At 43.0% G+C, this 13,597-nt stretch overlaps 1 protein-coding gene across 1 annotated transcript in view; it reads right to left on the bottom strand.

Moving 5' to 3' along the window:
* LOC126538983 (neprilysin-1-like) overlaps positions 1-13,597 on the bottom strand; it is a 54,766-nt gene that overhangs the window by 15,396 nt on the left and 25,773 nt on the right. Inside the window, exons 10-13 of the mRNA XM_050185670.3 lie at positions 12,895-12,972; positions 10,475-10,587; positions 3,880-3,938; positions 1,177-1,228 (exon numbers count right to left, since the gene is read on the bottom strand). Of these exons, the coding sequence (XP_050041627.2) occupies positions 1,177-1,228; positions 3,880-3,938; positions 10,475-10,587; positions 12,895-12,972 (302 nt within the window). The remainder of the gene's footprint in view (positions 1-1,176; positions 1,229-3,879; positions 3,939-10,474; positions 10,588-12,894; positions 12,973-13,597) is intronic.

Genomic DNA, 13,597 nt, shown 5'->3' with positions numbered 1-13,597 from the left:
ATATCCTTCTCTACTTTTATTTTTAATCAGCAGCACACAATGCGAAATAATAACTGCTGATATATTTATTATTATTTTTTTTGTTTCGGACTATAAGTTTGGAGTTGTTACTTATATACCTTAATGCGAATCTTCTTTGTCTCCGACACCGCAGTTCAAATGCCACAGTCCACTTACCGTGATTACAATAGGAATTACTTGAAGCAAAAGATAAAATTTTTAAAAAATTACCTTTTTAAATTAACTATTCTGCTTTCAGGGCGTGCAATCTCAGCTCGCCGCATGCCAGACGCAGGGATTCCTTCTAATGAACCGACTTCTATTTGTATGCGAAAACTTGCTCGCATCGTTGCAATGCATTTATAGTATGCACATTGCAGAGAAGAAAAAAATTGTCTTCACTCATTTTCATCACGGTGCCTCGGCTGCTTACGGATATCCCATTTTTGAAAAAAGCCATTGCCAATATTGCCGCGATGGTGGTTTGGAGTGCAACGCCCAGTGCATTGATCGAAGTACAGCGAACAATGGTTTTACAAGAAGACTGCAAGCTTTCCGTAGGCTTCCTTGAACGAAAAGGGTCTGTTGCTGCGGGATGTGGCACAGCGTAATAATGCGACTGGTGAATGCGCAATACTTGTGTGTTAATGATAGAAAAAACGCTACTAAAAATGGACACTAGCAAGAAGAGGGACAAAGTGCTTGTTCTTGCTAAGTCTCCAGTTTTAGTAGCACTTTTTTTTTTTCCTTTTAAGCGCTTTGTCCTGGGTTTTTCATAAGTCTCCGTTTTTAGTAGCGCTTTTTCCTTTTAGCGTTTCGTACTGCGTTCTTGCTAAGTCTCCGTTTTTAGTAGCGCTTTTTCGGCCATGAACGTTTTCCAACACGATCAACTGACAGCTACTTGCCTGTTTTTTAGACGCGGATATAAAGAAACAAATTATGGTACTAAAAAATGTAATGCATTCTGTGGCGTCGCTCTTTCCCGTCCGTGTCTGTTTTGGGGGGGCTGCCCCACTTCCAGACCTGTACAAACAACTTGCCGAAATATGCAACTTCAGTTGTTGCGCTTAATGGACATCGCCGAATCACGTTAAGAGTAGCACGTTTAGAAATCTATTTGCATCGGCAATTTTGAAAGCTATGTTGACAAATGCTCCACTGCGTTATGTCACTTACCGTGGAAGACCGTATTGATAAAACACACCTTGAAGTATGCCCGACGGATACACTACAAAAGAAATGATAAAAATATGTAAGTTAATAATTCATCAAAAGATAAAATGAGGTTAACCGCTTCGAAAAAGAAAATGAAATGATCGTCTAAAAATGCAGAATTCTTGTGCGACATTGCGTAATCAGAGCCCATTTTCCAGCGAATCTGCTTTTTCCGTTGCCTTTCATTAAAGCACATGCTTTAAAATGTTGCCCGCATATGGCTCTCACGTTTCAAGCCCTGCGCGCATACTGGGAGTCCCACGTAACTTGCGCCAGCATTAAAAAATATGCAAGTGCCACATAGCTGAAAAACAAAACAAAAAGTAATCATGTTTGCCCTTCTTGGAGGGAGTTGGACTATTTTTTAACATGAAAGTGTTCTATGACGGCGTCCGCCATCAGCTTCCTGTAACGGATGTAACGGCTGAGCGAATGCGTAAAATATGCTCTATCCGACATAGCTCTATATGCTCTATCCATCCGACAGGGATGGCGGAGTCATCTAGAGGCAGTGTAGCGACATACTGCATCATGACATGAACAAGCGGCAACAGTGAGCGCTTCGGAGAGAGAAAGAGAGAGAGAGAGAAGAGGAAAGACAGGGAGGTTAACGAGACGCTCGTCCGGTTTGCTACCCTGCAATGGGGGAAGGGTATAGGGACGAAAAGAGAGAGAGAGAGAGAGCCAAGTTATGCGCACATTTGAAGGTTCCAACCGTGTCTACACACGGTTGCGAAGACCTGTCGACTTCAGGTACTTCAACAACGCCTTCGGGGCTTTCTGTGTCATCAACGCGTACGGCCATGGTCCAAGGATCTTCATTTCCGGAAATTGTCTAGAGTTCAGCTGGTTCAATGCTGTCCGGAGAGCTTCACGCTCGGCGTCATACTGGCGACGGAGGCATAGGATATGCTTAAATGCTTCTAGAGTTCCACAAGAGTGGAACTCTAGTGGAACTCTACTCGTCCCCCTGCCAATGCGGGACGAGTAGGCCTTCTTAAATGCCACCGCGAGCCAGAGGCGGCATTGTACTTTCGTCTCGGTGCGGGAAACTTTTCATGGCACTTGTAGCTTTAAGGATGGATCAAGCCTCTGAAGATGACATTTCTGGAGGTTGCGAGAAGACCAGTATCTGTGTGTCATAGGTTTAGCCACGATATGAAGCTTTCTTGCAGCGTCGGTCCAGGATAACGGGATCAGAACTGGTCGGGCTTGCAAATGAGCAGACCGGACCGCTTCGTCGGCGAGGTGATTACCAGCAATGCCGGTATGTCGAGGTGGCCACTGGAATATGAATTCGGTAGTCGCAGTGCAGCGGAGGCTCCAACGTGGTGTAGCCTGGCGTAGGCGGTGTAGGCCTTCTGATGAGGTGACGACGCAGCTTCCGCACATGGTTTGACTTTCGCATCCGATTAGCCTGTGATGCCTCGTCGCCTGCGGAGTGAAGCATCAGCATGCATCAGCCGTGCTTACACGCCGCCTACTGTTTCGCCTTCGGTGGCACCAACTAAGAAAACTGCTGCGCTAAGCGGCGCAGAAAGGCAACGATGTCGACGGGTGAATCTCGCCTTGGTCCGGCGAGATACACGCCAGCGTGAAGCAGAACGCATTCGCGCGTTCGCGGCGCACGCTGCGAACTCTGCCACTCGGAAGCCTGAAGCTGAACACTTCGCAACTTAACCGGCTGCCCAAGACACTACGGAGCCGGACCAAGTTGTCGCAGCTTCGCCGAAGCGACTCTGCAGCAGGTAGCTGCTCGCCAGCAGGACGCCGCTCGCGATCAGGATGCCTCATAATCAGATCGTCAATTTTGGCACGTGAAACCTCAATAAGTATTTAATTTGACATCTACTTCTTTCTTTTTCAGAAGAGAGTGAAATCGGCATATACCGTTTATAACACAATAGTTGCACAAGCATCTTCCGTGTAAGAAGTCGCTACGTGATGTAGTTCTTTCAGGTCGCCGTAAAAAACTAGTATGTATAATCTTCGACCACGTCTGGTCTGTGAAATGGGAGGAAAATGCTTCGTCATGCCTTTAGCATTTTGCTGTCTCGTTAACATTTCACCTGCAGCGGTAGTCCCGTGGTTATGACGTCACGCTGCCGTGCTCGAGGTCGCACGTTTGACCTCAGTCACGGTAAACGCTTTTCGATAGGTGTGGAACGCATAAAAGCTCGTGCGCTAAAATTTAGGTGCACGTTAAACAACCCCAGGTGGTGAAAATTATTCCAGAGTCTCCCACTGCAGCGTGACTTATAATAATATCATTGTTCTAGCACGTAAAACCACACAATTTAATTTTTTTGCTAACATTTATAGGTTTCATTAATTCAAACACTTGCCTGGAGTTTGAGATAGGGTTAAAATGGGTACAGTCGTTTCTTTACAGGGGGGGGGGGGGGCAGAATTCAAGTTATGTGTTGCCATTATCAATTCCTTTTACGTAACTTCAAGGTGATCAATGAGCCAAAAAGAAAATTATTTCGCACATTTTTGTTAAGGACGTGGCTGCACATTCAATGCTGTCGTATTTGAGTGATCTGAAATTTTTTAAAAAATATACAATATAGGCAGCAAGAGGTGCTCTGACAGTTTCCGATTTCTGTCGGAAAAAAATTGTAACGTGAATTTTGAAAGGACTAAGCACATGCAAGCACTTACTCATTTCGTTGCTATCTGGATTGTAGAAAGCGTTCACAACTGCTGATCCAGTGTGCCAGCTGCAATTGAAGAGTAAATAAAATGAGGCGTACGTCAGTATTCGCTATTTTACAGAACGTGGCAAATGACCAGCTCTAAAGGAACTTCAACATGCTATCAAAGTCCACAGATTCATTTTACAAGACCTCAGGAGAACTCTTGCACCTGCATGGAGAGAAAAATAAGGGGGTACCAAATTGCGCAGAGAGCAAGGCAAAGAAGGCGACGCTTTCTTTGCGTAGCCGACCGCCATTTTATATCAGCCAGTCGTTCTGTCGACTTTAAGGCTGTAGGCCTGTCGATATGTCAATTGTTCTGTCGGTCAGTCGCTACCTCGGTGAAAATGTTTGTGGATCTAAAAGCAGATATAATGAGTTCATTTAGAGCTGGAAAACAATGTTGTAACACTGGAAAAAAAATAACGAGTCACCATTAGTTATGTCTAAAGTGCACAAAGCGGCTAATAAAATACCGCGTGATTCGCAACGTGTTCTCTGAATTTCATACGTCCATTGTATTTCGCTTTCCTCATTCGTGGGTCATTGGGTATGGGCGAGGCAATAACAGCGATGGCATAATGCTGAACCCAGTTTTGCTTTTTCACGGTCCTCTTTTCTGGCTTGCCCATCATGTCATCGGCTTCGCTTAGGCGGTTGTGGCACTTTGCGGCCTGTGACGCGCTCTACGTGCTTAACGCAAACCTGCTCCATACGAGCATGATGGCTTCTGCCTGCGCTTGGACAGCCCTATATCTTCTCTGTGCATGATAGTGACGGCTTGTCTATTTGCGCATCAAGCGATCCGCGTGCCTACATATTTCGGTGACGTCGCACTGATCGTAAATTAATTTACGCCCTTAAAAGGGAATAAGAGCGTAAACTAGTTTATAATCTCACACTCTAACATCCAACAAGGGTGTAATTCTGTGAGGCATAGATCTTACAGCTCGATTTTGCACGGGTCTGTTCTCTTGAGGGAGTTACTTACTTTCGCTCAGATGCTTCTTCGCCCCCACCGTCACGCCTTCTTGTTTGTTTCCCTGCATTATTATGTCATGTGTTGTTTCAGCGCAGTTATTTTGAGCGGGGATGTTTAGCTCAATCGAGGGTTTCAATAATGTAACGACATCTCTGAACAGCTTGCCCATCATGTCCTCGTGCCATCGTGTCACTGCTTCCTCGGTTCTGCACTTGATTCTGCGCCCTACTCAACATATTCTGGAATTCCGGCCCGGAAATTCCCACGAAGCGGTGATGTCAGTGCGAATTTTAATATAGCCTACGCGTTCGCTCAATTGCTTGAAGGTCAAAAAAGAATTGGCAAAGATGTCAGTGGCATTGGGTACTTTCCACAGTTTGGGAACTCTCGTTGTGACGCGCTTGAAGCACGGGTATCTGCACTTTATTCACTGCCTTTCGATTCATAACTCAAGATTCTTGTCATACTGACACATAAAAGAACTTTTTGTCTATGAAGGATGACCTGAGAAACCACTCGTGTAGGAATGACAGCGCTTTGCATGGTACTTCTGAGCTTCGAGAATGAAGCAATAAAGCTGAATTTGTGGAAGCAGGTTTCACAATTGTTTACAGAACAACTAGTTATTAAATGTCTCAAAATGTAACGCTGCCATAGGATAAGTAGTCGACTACGCCCCATCGTCATAAAGCTTCAAAGCTTCTGAACTATTAGAACGAACTTGTTTTACTAAAACATGCATTTAAGATGAAAGGTACGGATGTCGGTATTGCTGAACTATTACAACAAATTCGTTTTACTGAGAAATTCCTTTAAACTGAAAGCGACAGCTGCTCTTATTGCTGACGATTTCTTTGTTCATGTACGTTTCATTAGAAAAAGCCTGTGGGACGCTACCACTTCTTACGAGAACAATGTTGACACATTTCATCTGCGCTGTGATCACACCTTTCTTGAAAATGTGAAATGCACCCGCGATTGTGGTGCTAGAAAATTGATTGAACCTTCAAATACCACACATATAAGCGTCTCTCGAGTGTTCAGTGGGCTGGTTACCATTGACTCTCTCGCGATACTTATGATAACCCATAGCTTTTAAGTAACAATGTTACAAGATTCATAAGTTTCCTGAATTCACTTCACTAACCCCTTCTTCCTTGCCTCAGATTATTGGAGTCATCTACGCGTAGTTCCATGCCGGCCTTTGTAAGTGAAATATCACCAACCAGTCTGAGATACCATGACAAAGAACGTAATGATTGTGATAAGTTTAAAATATTCGGCGACAGCAGCGCACCTGGTAAACATTGGCCGAGTTGATCTTTTTTTGGCTGTGATGCCCTATTATGCAAAGAGTTTGTCGACCTTGCACTTTCACTTGGCATGAATCAGATAGTTCAGTGCAACACTTCAAGAGCAGCCATGCAAGGTCTCGGGCTCGTCAGTGCGTGCATTTTTTATGATGATATCATAAGAAGCCAACAAACCCCGACACCCACCAACGACAACATGTGAGAAATTACTTGTGCTTAATAAATGAAAAAGAGGAACGATGAATTAATGAAAGCGAAAGTGGATGAAAAGGCAATTTGCAGGTTGTTTTTCATCCACTTTCATTTTGATTAATTTATCGTTTCTCCGTTTAATTTATTAGGCACAAGTAATTTATCCCATGTTGTCCTTGGTGTCAGGGTTTGTTGGCTTCTTACGATATGACGAATAAAAATCAGGCCCCTCAGTTAACCCCCTTCCTTCTCTTTTTTTGATGACGAGTACGAATTAGAAGTTGTAGACGGAGTTCCGGACCACAAAGCTGTTCCGGGTCAATTTCCTTAAGCGTTATTACATCAATTCATTTATTCTACTTTCCCTGATTTCAACAGGGTTGATGACCACTCAATTACTAATTATTATGTATTTATTTCGATAGAGTTGAACAATTTACAGTGTTATGCGATATGCAGAGCTTCACTTCGTTCTTTTACATATTTTATAGGTGCAGGTGCAATGTTGCTCCTCTAGAAACTAAGAGACAAATTCCGAATGTTTCTTGGATGACTAGGAAATTACTACACTTGTCTCATTCAGATAATGAGATGCCTAAAAACCTGCCGGCGACGTCCATGCTACACCGCAGTTTCATATCTTTAAAGGCGAAACTACTTGGTAAAGTTAACACAGACATACATTCGTATTATAGGTTTACGTCACATTATTTCTAGAAATTCTGTTATTCTAAAAAATTCTAAAGCCCAGTGTTTTTCCCAACGTAAGTTCTAGTCAGAACTTCATTGTCAATTCCTACCCACTACTAATCCAGCTGATCACCACAGTTAAAGCGCCCTTTCAATCCATCTTCACAATAGATAACCACAAAATTCCTCCTAACATCGCTTGTCTGTTTGTCCTTTTATTGAAGATGTTTTGTGAGAAGGGCGTTCTTAAAGGGATCATGAACCTTGACGCGAAAAAGTGTTGTGGGCCAGTTGAGATGGTTATTACTTTGTGCACTGTCACTTTTTGGTGTAGTCCCTACGTAACGTTTATATTCAAGGATTAGCTGTCGGCTAGCGTACATCCTTCATTATAGAAAACGACAATAATAAATTGTTTGCGTAAAACAGGTGACAAACAATCGTTCCTAAATTATAGGCCAAACTATCTAACATCATATCGTACAAAATGTTTGAGCGCATAATACACGGGTATATTAAACTGCGCCTTGATGGTATCAATATTCTCCCCAATTTTCAACACGGTTTTCGTCGCGATTACAGCATTACAGCTCAATGTATAGAATTTAGTAAAGACATAATTTATGGAATTTATATAGTTTATCAAATCGACGCTATCTTCACATACTTCTCAAACAGTTTCGACAAGGTTAGTCACTTCGAACTTTTACACAACCTTGATACAATATTTAAGTCCTTTTCTGGTTAACATGATCTGTAGTTTTTTTTTATTGGCCGTTCACAGTTTCATAAATAAATACTGTCTCTTCTACTGTTGATGCATCATCCGGTGAACCGCAGGACTCCATTTTGAAGTCGTTACTCATATTACTGTATATTAATGATTCAGCTACTAACGTAGATGGCACTACACGTAGGTTTACAGGCTGACGAATGCGTACTTTTCCAAACGATAAGGTCGCCAAACGATCACATTCTCCTGAAGATTATTTTGTAAATAAATTTTGCTAATGAGTTAAAATCTGGCAAATGACTATAACCAGTAAATGACTATAAAAACCTGGCAAATAACTAACTTTCAGATAAGCCAAAATAATCTTATTTTCGTGGCGTTTCTTTCCATCCACGTTCCCAGAAGCATATACATGTTCTACGCTGGAGCATTTACAGCTTCTACGCTGGAAAAAGTGTCCAAGCATATAAATATCGAGGTCTTTATTCAACTACCAGCATGCCGTAGTCTCGTAATACTGAACTTATCGTTAACAGAACTCTTAAAGAGCTCAGATATTTCTTGCTTACGTTGCAGAGAGATATCTTAAATACTAAATTAATAATTTTCATGTTAGTTATCTGACAGCTTCTAGATGTTTCTCTGTGGTAAGGAACCTATATAAAAGTAAGATGCTGAGAAGTTAGAAATAATTAAAAAAAAGCAATGTTTCCCTGTCGTCCTTGCGACGGGAACGTTTCCCCGTCTTCTAAACATTCCGCTTTAAACTTGACTGCTCTGAGCGCCCGTTGCCACGTACGATTCTCAAAGCTCTTGCACATCCTGATAAATTCTACTAACTCCTCTTCCTTAATATACACACAACGTTCACGAAGCGCTCTTGCAATGCTGCCGCATTTTCCTGCAGCACGGCTATATACTGCTTGTCCAGTCTAGTTTTCCTTTTTGTGTCCTCGTTTGTTGCGTTTTAAGTCAAGTGCGAGTTCGAACAAACTCGCGCAAATTTAAGTTCTTGTAGGTAGGGCACTTGACGTCTATGAATCCTGTGAGCTACTTTGTAAACGACGTGCCGTTGCTCCTGCGATGTCTCTGTTGGCGTTGAAGTTGTCGAGGCTTTCAACGCTGCTTTCCAACAACCGCTTTCTTCTCGGTGCGTTCTCTATCCTCTGTGTGTGCCCTGTTTGAGGCTTGCTTCTGTCACTGTCATGTACGTCGTCATTGTGCCGTCGATGTAGTTTTGACGAACAAGACGTTGAAGTATTGCGCGCAAACATACCACTATCTTCTCAAGAACAATTTGCATGCGTTGCAAGTAACGTCATTTGCGCCCAATGCAGTGTTGCTCTTTGTGGCCTCCTAAATGCTTGCACAGACGTCACTACCGTCTGCAAAATCGTCATTGTGTGTCGTCGATAACCACAACGGTCGCCTTCAGCGTAACGGAACTGACGGACGGACACAGCAAACCCAACTTTGAGCACTTATTGGCGGTCGCAGTAATATGCCCCTAGGCATGTGTCCATACTTGGTCAATCCTCCCCTTTGGATAAGTGCTACTGTAACACGAGGGCTGTATAGAAGCCTAAACTGTACCTCCATATACTGCTCTCTTCACGCACTTGTTTTCCATAGTACTCCTTCGATAAGCCCCAAACATCGCCATCGTACATGTGGAATCGCTGCGTCGACGTCTTACAGTGTTCATTCGCGTGAACTGAGCTCTCATTCAGCATACCTTGTGGACGGCGCAGTAGATAAACAGGAACATCGCACGACAATGAAGTAGCGACTTTTGAAATGCGTAAACATAAACATTGCATGACGTTACACGTTGAATAGAAGGACAGCAAAAACAATTGTACGCGTCGCAACTCGTTGTGTAGCATTTCGTTAACCTTCTCACGAACGCTTCGTCTCACCCAAGTTCCAATATGCACGTTGCATTTCCGTAATTTCTAGCAACAACCACATGAAGCCAACAGACAATGAAGCAAAAAATGCATAGGAATCCTATTACATTTCGAAATTTCACTGTCGAAATAATATAGAATGAAATAGATTTGCGTTAGGCTTCATATTTGAAATAAAGCAAAAATCAAAATCAAAGTGTTAAATTCAGAAAATGAAAATTGATCACTTCAGTTACATCTGTGATCAAGTTCTCGAAATAAAACACAATAACTTCCACAAGATGTGTGTGGAAGTGCACACAGATCAGTTCAGTATACGTAGAGGACAACATAGAACCGGACCTTCTCGAGGAGCGATGGCTAAGCGCTCTGACTAGCTCAGACTTACACGACCAATTATGGGCTATCCAGCGGGCCCGGGCAGCGGTGGAAAGGCTATGCCTCACCGCACACAATGCCCGGGTGGCCTGAGCCCGGGCTGGCAACCTCGCAGTTCCTTTTTCCATTAAAGTTTTTTGCGTCCGTAAAACACAATAAGCTCTATTCGTGGAAATTTTTTGCAGTTTCAAAATTCTTGACATTTTCACTACGTATCATTAGCAAATACATGCATTTTGGGTTGGTTCGGTTAATCGAGAACAGTAATTTCAGATCTTCTGTGAGGCCTTTGTGCTGTAAGGCACCTAAGTTGTCTCTCAAATGATGATGTGTATTTACATAAAAGGTACTTGGTGTCTTACACATTTTCCTTGTCATATGGCTGTCGTAACATCTGCAGTTTTCGCATATCGTTGTTCTCACCAATGTAGTAAGACATGCCCAAGAAGGAACTGCTCAGATTTAGGTTTGGTACCTGCAAGATTAAATAACAGCGTCTGGATGACTGACGACTAAGACTACAGAGTGATCGTAGTTTTGGTTGGCATTTTCAAGCAAAACCGCTTGCAGGATGGCCTTCTGCGCACTCAAGCAGTTGCTCATAGGAATGATGCCCGAGATTGTATCAGAACCCCGCGAATTGCGAATTACCACACAAAAGACAAACAAACAAATCATGCCACTACTCTGAAACCATTTTCTTTCATCACGCAGAAGAAAGTCACTATTTGAACTTGAAAGTGAAAGCCTGACTAAACGTTGGAGGACTGCTTGCTTCCGTATCTTTCTTAGTCTATGCGGCAAGCGGTTTACATTTTTTTGCTGTTTTTATTTCATTACAAATGACCGCCCCTTTTGCAGTGGCGAAGTGCGGAACGACCTAAATATTTACACCACCTTCTATCACAGTTTCTTCAATGCAGCAATTAACCCTCTTGGACTTTTTGCTTCTCTATCAATCGTTTATAATCGATCAATCAGTCAGTCAAAGGTACGAATTAAAACCCGACAAAGAACAGCGTGGCAAGACCTCTTATAAAGGAAATGGCCATAACAGAAATTTCAAGCATCCATTCAGTAAAACGCTCGCTCAACGTTCTGGTCATTCTCAATTAAGGAATGTACCCTTTTACTCTAGGCAGACCTTTGAGCTAAAGCTAAAAAGCTTCGTAATTTTTCAGCACCATGGTTGTTGCGGTCGTCAGTAAAGAGAGTGCTTGAGCTCAGCCAGACAGCACTTCAACCCTCATAATACGCTCGAGTTGCAAAGTTCCCTCACAGAAGCGCTCAGTAGGGATAAAGCACACGTCATTCGATCCTAATATATTTGAGCAAAATATATTTTTGTATCACATGTTTTTCATCCTTGATATATCTCCGAATGAACCGCAATACCCCGAGGTGTCTATATTTTAGATTCTTGTGGGCAGGCAACGCGGTAACGTCAATGAACTGACTGAATGGGGGTATTCTCTGGTACAGCGATTGCCCTAGTTTATAGCCTTCTTCGCAGATGGCAGCATCGTAACTTTATAGTCGCAAATTCAGTGTAACTGCTATATTGCTAATGAATGGACGACATAAGAAGTGGTGTGTTCTGCCTACTTATAGTACGTGTTTGTCGCATGATAAGAGCGTCCGGCTACTGACCACTGCGTACATGGGTTTGATGTTTGCTGTCACTGTCGCCGAAAAAAGTGAAGGCGCATGTGCCCGGCTGCGACTTCTGAATAAACTGGGGAATATGGAATTAGCGTCGCAAATCGATTAGTCGCGATGCTTTCCAAGTCGACATCAGGAGTAACATTAAGAAAGAATTGAACGTAACATTAAGATTGTCCTCCGTAAAATTAAGATTAAGTGCTTGTCCTCGTTTTTCATGCGTTCCTTATCCCTGCTTCGCGTTGTACCACACAATCTAAAATGGAAAACCAACTATCCCAAACCGTCACCCGTCTGAATAACATTAAGCTTCAAATGAGGTTCCAAGGATTTGCTTACAAGCTGCGAAAAATATACGTATATCTTTCAGCGCGCACCGTGTAAAGATAAAAAAACATGTGTTGCGATCTTATAACTGTTCTCAATGGGAACTGTTGATTGGTCAGAATCGGGCTTTACATGACGAAAACGTGATTCACAACAATCATATGAGGACAAGCAAACGGTTCTTTTTCCAAGCTGGTTCAGCCCCATTTTGGCGGTACAGTGATAATAATTCTTCAGGAGAACCCAGGTGATCACAATGTATGAGGAGTATATTACATGCTTGATGAGTCATACTATATGCGCTATGAAAATGCAGCATTACAGTGCTCATTATTTTCTTCGCTGAACTTTTTGCTTATTAAATTATTCAATGTTTGTTACATGATCGTGGCTCTGTGTCTTCGGGACGCAGCCAAACAGCAGTGGTGCAAGCAAGGCATTGTTTAATTTCGACTCGCCACTCTGGTGTTGGACAAAACGTTGAAGAAATTAAGCAGTCACCGTCAACATCATCGCTAATTATCGTCAATCAAAACAAACAGCCCAGAAAGCTTCGCTTACATCTATTCCCACAGTGCGTGGATGCATATGTTACTTTATGCATGAGTCTGCCACAATCACTGCCTGTAGTCAATCAGCGTAAGCGCAGTGAGTTTCTGTCGTCAAAATGTTTTAATACTGTTTTATTCAATGTTAACTCCACTGATTTCTGCGCTTCCTCGAATACCGGCATGCTAGCATGAAATTACCGGCTTAATGTGTTAATTCCCAAGGGAATCGAATGAGCACTCACCTGTTTGTAAAGCTGCTCAAGATATGTTACGTTGAATAGCCAGTTGGGGTATCCAATTTTCGAAACCATTTTCGTCAACTGTAAAAGCAAGATGAAGAACAACTTATTATTTCCGAAGAAAACGCTCTTGAATTTACAGACTGCATGGCTGAGCTTTTTAAATTTAGTTATCACGGGAACGCGTGGTCTTGTCGCGTCAGTGCCACCGACGGCTACTTCAGCGTTGCATAATGTGCTATCCCCCGACGCGTCGCTCACTGTCCTTACTACATAGCATTTCAGTAAGGAAGTGCGTTACATAAACCTACGACCTAGGAAAAGGGGTCAGCCACTCACCGGTGTCACGCGGGCCATGTGTTCATGGTAACAAACATTGTGACTGCAGGCGAGCGCTAAGGTGACATGACACAACGCTATAGTCATTGTAATCGTTCTCTCGAAGCTTCGTGCGACGGCAGCGCGCCATCTGGTCTAGATATTTTCCGCCCTTCGTCTGGGGATAGCATAGCCAACGTCTTCTGTCCCGTTTGCAAACCTTACTTGTATCGCACTAAACACGCGAGGAGGACTGTGGACGCCGCCACCCCTCTGGCGCGAGACCCAAGGTCAGGTAGTTGAGGCTAAGTACTTAAGACTGTTGGTTCTTAGGCTGTTTCGATTGCTTTCGTAACTACTATTATATTCTTCCCTGTACAACATGTAC

Source organism: Dermacentor andersoni, chromosome 11 (genome assembly GCF_023375885.2).
Source record: "Dermacentor andersoni chromosome 11, qqDerAnde1_hic_scaffold, whole genome shotgun sequence".
Classification (NCBI taxonomy): domain Eukaryota; kingdom Metazoa; phylum Arthropoda; class Arachnida; order Ixodida; family Ixodidae; genus Dermacentor; species Dermacentor andersoni.
Note: the sequence above shows the minus strand (reverse complement) of the source record. Positions and strands in the feature narration are given on the sequence as shown.